Source organism: Phaeoacremonium minimum, assembly GCF_000392275.1.
Source record: "Phaeoacremonium minimum UCRPA7 unplaced genomic scaffold PA7_03_scaffold_57, whole genome shotgun sequence".
In the NCBI taxonomy this organism is placed as follows: domain Eukaryota; kingdom Fungi; phylum Ascomycota; class Sordariomycetes; order Togniniales; family Togniniaceae; genus Phaeoacremonium; species Phaeoacremonium minimum.
In genome coordinates, this window is record NW_006920964.1 from 45,434 (window position 1) to 49,070 (window position 3,637).

The window sequence follows — 3,637 nt, forward strand, 5'->3', positions numbered from 1 at the left end:
CAATCAAGTATTCCCAACCCCGAGTTTCTGGTATATTTACCTCGCTAAAATAACCTCACGACGGCACATACAAGTCACAATGGTTCTATTCGAGGTGTTCAAGATGATGATGATTCAATTCCAATACTAAAAGACAATACAGCAGCCAATCTGTGGCCGCAAGGAAATCGAGTCCGATCGATCCTTATTGCGAGAAATCCCTATGATGATGAAAAACGACAACCATGAAAGTACGAAAACCACTTTTGTTTGAATCCCCGGCAAGTAGCGTCATCGTCGACAACCCAAAAACCATGTCGACGAGCCTACTGCCTCCTGATTAGATAGCTGGAGGGTGATCCAAAGAGGAAATGCTTTGGGGCCCAAGTGCCCCCCTCCAGTTCCGAACGTGCAAGCAACAAACATACGAATCGGTTCATTGACCACCTTGCAGCGCGATCTTCTTCCAGTGATCCCTCTCTGCCTCAAGCTTTGCAATCTTCTCCTCCAATTCGTCGAATCGCTGGGCCTTTCGCTCCCGTGACTTACGAGCCGCTAGAGTGTTGCGCGCTCGCTTCATTGCGACAGTGTCGCTGGGATCGTCAACAATGATGGGAGGGAGAGGCTTGTCACGCCGCCGAGAGTTTACGCCAGACACAGAAGAGTGGCGGTTGGACGGAGAGTGAGAGTTGCCGCCAGACTTGCGGCGCTGAGACGTGGGCTCAGACACCTCCAAGTCGTCGGATTGCTGAGCGGGTGAGGTGTCAACAGCGGATTGCTGGGTCTGCGTGGTGCTGCCCTGAGGGAACAGCGGGAACCACACGTCGTTGGACCCAGTGTCAAAGTCGCTGCTGCCGAAGTTGGGAGAGACATCAAAACTGTCATTGAACTCTGGGGACTCATTGTAGATGGACGGTGAGGTCAGAGCAGTGAGTGCGGAAGAGTTCGGCGCAGACATGAACGGCTCCTGGATCAGGAGGTCCTGAGGAGAAACAGTGCCCATGTTGGTTGTGGAGCTGGAAGCACTGCCGTACATGGCTGGCGAAGAGAAGGCCGAGGTGGAGGCACCACCCTCGAAGGCCGTGAATTCTTCAAGGTCGAGATCTGAGCGGGGATGTGAGCCTTGCGGTCCCGCGCGTTGCGTTGGTGAGGAGAAAGAATTACCTTGAATCATTTTGGCTTGGCCTTGCGGGACGCTACCGGTGCCTTGAGAAAACAGTGGAACTGGCGGACGAGCAGGACGGTTCTGCTGGTTCACGTTCAAAGCAACGGAAGAGGATGGAGCAGACGATGCGTAAAACTGATGAGAGTTCTGCGCAGGAGAGCTAAACCGATTTGTGAAAGCCGGAGACGAAGTGTTATGCCCTGTTGCCTGGATGATCTGAGCAACTCGCTGATTCTGCAGGTGCGAAGCGGACGCAGTGGCAGATATCTGGTGTTGTTGGTGCTGTTGGTGCTGTTGGTGCTGATGTTGACCTCCTATGGCGGAAGGTTGAGAGACAGAGCGGTTAGGTTGATGACGCTTCGTTGGCGTATCGAACAAGACAAAGTCCTGTTGATGTGGCGGCAGATTCAGATGCTGAAACTGTGATTGCGCGGGTGTTGCCGGCAGGCTCGATGAACTGGAGGGAAGCCATGTTGACTGGTGTGAATCCGTGGTGAAGACTGGGAAGTCTTGGACCGAAATGGTGGCGGTGGTGGGAGAGGAACCTGAGCGAGAGCTGGAAGCTATGCTGAAGTTCAGATCGACCTTTTCAGGAAGAACTGAGGTTGAAGAGTGAGGGGAGATGGTGATTGTGTTAAAAACTGGGTTTGAGTGAAGCGACGTAATCTTGTCGACTGGTGCACGAGGCTGGGAATGTGGGGAGACGGGAGTCTACGACATCTTGAGAGTTGATGCCTTGTTGTATTATGTTTCTGGTGTGAATGTTGGGGTTGGAGGAGAGAAGAAGAGAGAGGAGGAGCGGCGCGGAACGGGGAAGGACTGGACTTTTGTATTTTTTCAGGCAGCAACAGGCCAAACACGAGGCAGACGGCGCGTGCCACCACGCCAGCCCTAGCCCCTCCAGCTGGCCGTTGCTGGCGAGCCAGGTCACCCTGCTAACCACTAACAATTACACTTTGGTGAGGGGCTGCAGCGATTGGCCGCTTCGTCTGATAGGCGGGCGGGCCAGCAGAGGTACACCTCTTCCACTGAATGGCCGCGTACCTTGTGAGGTGGAAGCGGTGGACAATGGGTGAATGGCCCGCCAGCGCCTGCCCTTTCTCCCGCCCGCTGTCCCTCAGTCTGTCCTTCCAACGGCTGGCTGTCGACCGTGTGAGTCATACTTGATTTTGGCGCTATCCCGTTTCGGGACATGCGACATGGAGGGGCCTAGCAGGGGTTTTAAGTGGTGCTGCAGCAGAATGCCGCAAAAATCTCTTGGAAGAAATGAAGCGGGCCCGGTCCACAGCCCCAAGTGCGGCAGCCGCTCAACCACTCACGTCCCGTCGCTGTCTGGCAGCCCCACTTGCCCCACTCCCTTGGGAAGCCCTAGGACCGCTCAGCCCGAAGGAGTTTAGCGGGTCCAGGACTCTGACCGGAAGTCCGCCGCCCTCATTGGTGGGTTCCGGGCAGCCTGAACAGGCAATCGCATTCGCAGGGCGCAGAAGCGACAACTCGAGGCCTTTTACTATACCGTACAGTAGACGGGGTTTAGGTTGAGGCCCTTTCTCTCCCTCTCTAATTGACCCGCCCCGCATCGTGCCCCCTCCTACAGCGACTTAGTGCACTGTGGCATGCGAAAAAGCGCATCTGCGCGCGATCTCTCGACCTGCGCACGTCCACATCAGATCACAGAGCGATACACGAGGCACACGATACGCAATGCGCTGGGTCCAGGCCACGCAGCTTCGCTGAGGTGTCGAGATGTGCCATATCTGGCTTCACCCGAACTGGCCTGAGGACGCGGAATCCATCGACACCAATCACCCAGGTATACGTACAAGGGGCCATCACGCAATGCGGCCAGACTACGAAAGCTTGGTAATGGACAGAATAGTATGTAGGCAGGTAGACTTTTTGCAAGGGCGTTACACATTTGCGTACAGACATCATCAGATCAGAGCTAATGTCAGCGATGCAGCATTAATAATCTGCCCCAAGGGCTTGCATTGACCCTGCCTGTAAAAAGGTCGAATCTCATTGAAGCATACATAGTATTCAGGGACTAGATTTGCTAGGACTGACCCTCATGGATCCTCCACACTCGTATCTACTCTATCTATCCATTGTATTGAATTGGATATTGCAAAGCCTCGCTGTGCTGCAGGACTTTGTTGCTTCTCCATGGCGGTCCTACCTGTCATTGGCAAGCCCCAAGGCGGCTGTGCCGGACCGCCATTCTCGACTGGCTTTTGCTAGCCACATCTTCCAGAATGCCATCAAATGAAGTATCGAGAAACAAAACTAGCCTCCGTGTAGGTATCACAAGGTGGTAACCGCCTGGAACGTTACCCTCATCTTAACGGCTGGCCCTGAATGACGGACCTCAAACCTCGTGGACGAGGATGTGGACGTCGGGGTGTGCGTGTTGAATGCATTCCTACTGGCAACCCTTCTGCCGGTAACTTCCCTTGTGGTCTACGACTCCGACAATTCCTCTTGAATTATTGATCT

The 3,637-nt window shown here is 54.3% G+C and overlaps 1 protein-coding gene across 1 annotated transcript; it reads right to left on the reverse strand.

The window, feature by feature from the left end:
- Nucleotides 1–415: 415 nt before the first annotated feature.
- Nucleotides 416–1,153, reverse strand: UCRPA7_1062 (putative cross-pathway control protein 1 protein; the record flags this gene model as incomplete). Its single annotated transcript, XM_007913642.1, has 1 exon — nucleotides 416–1,153. The coding sequence occupies one exon, from the start codon at nucleotides 1,151–1,153 to the stop codon at nucleotides 416–418; it is 738 nt and encodes a 245-aa protein (XP_007911833.1).
- Nucleotides 1,154–3,637: the final 2,484 nt, after the last annotated feature.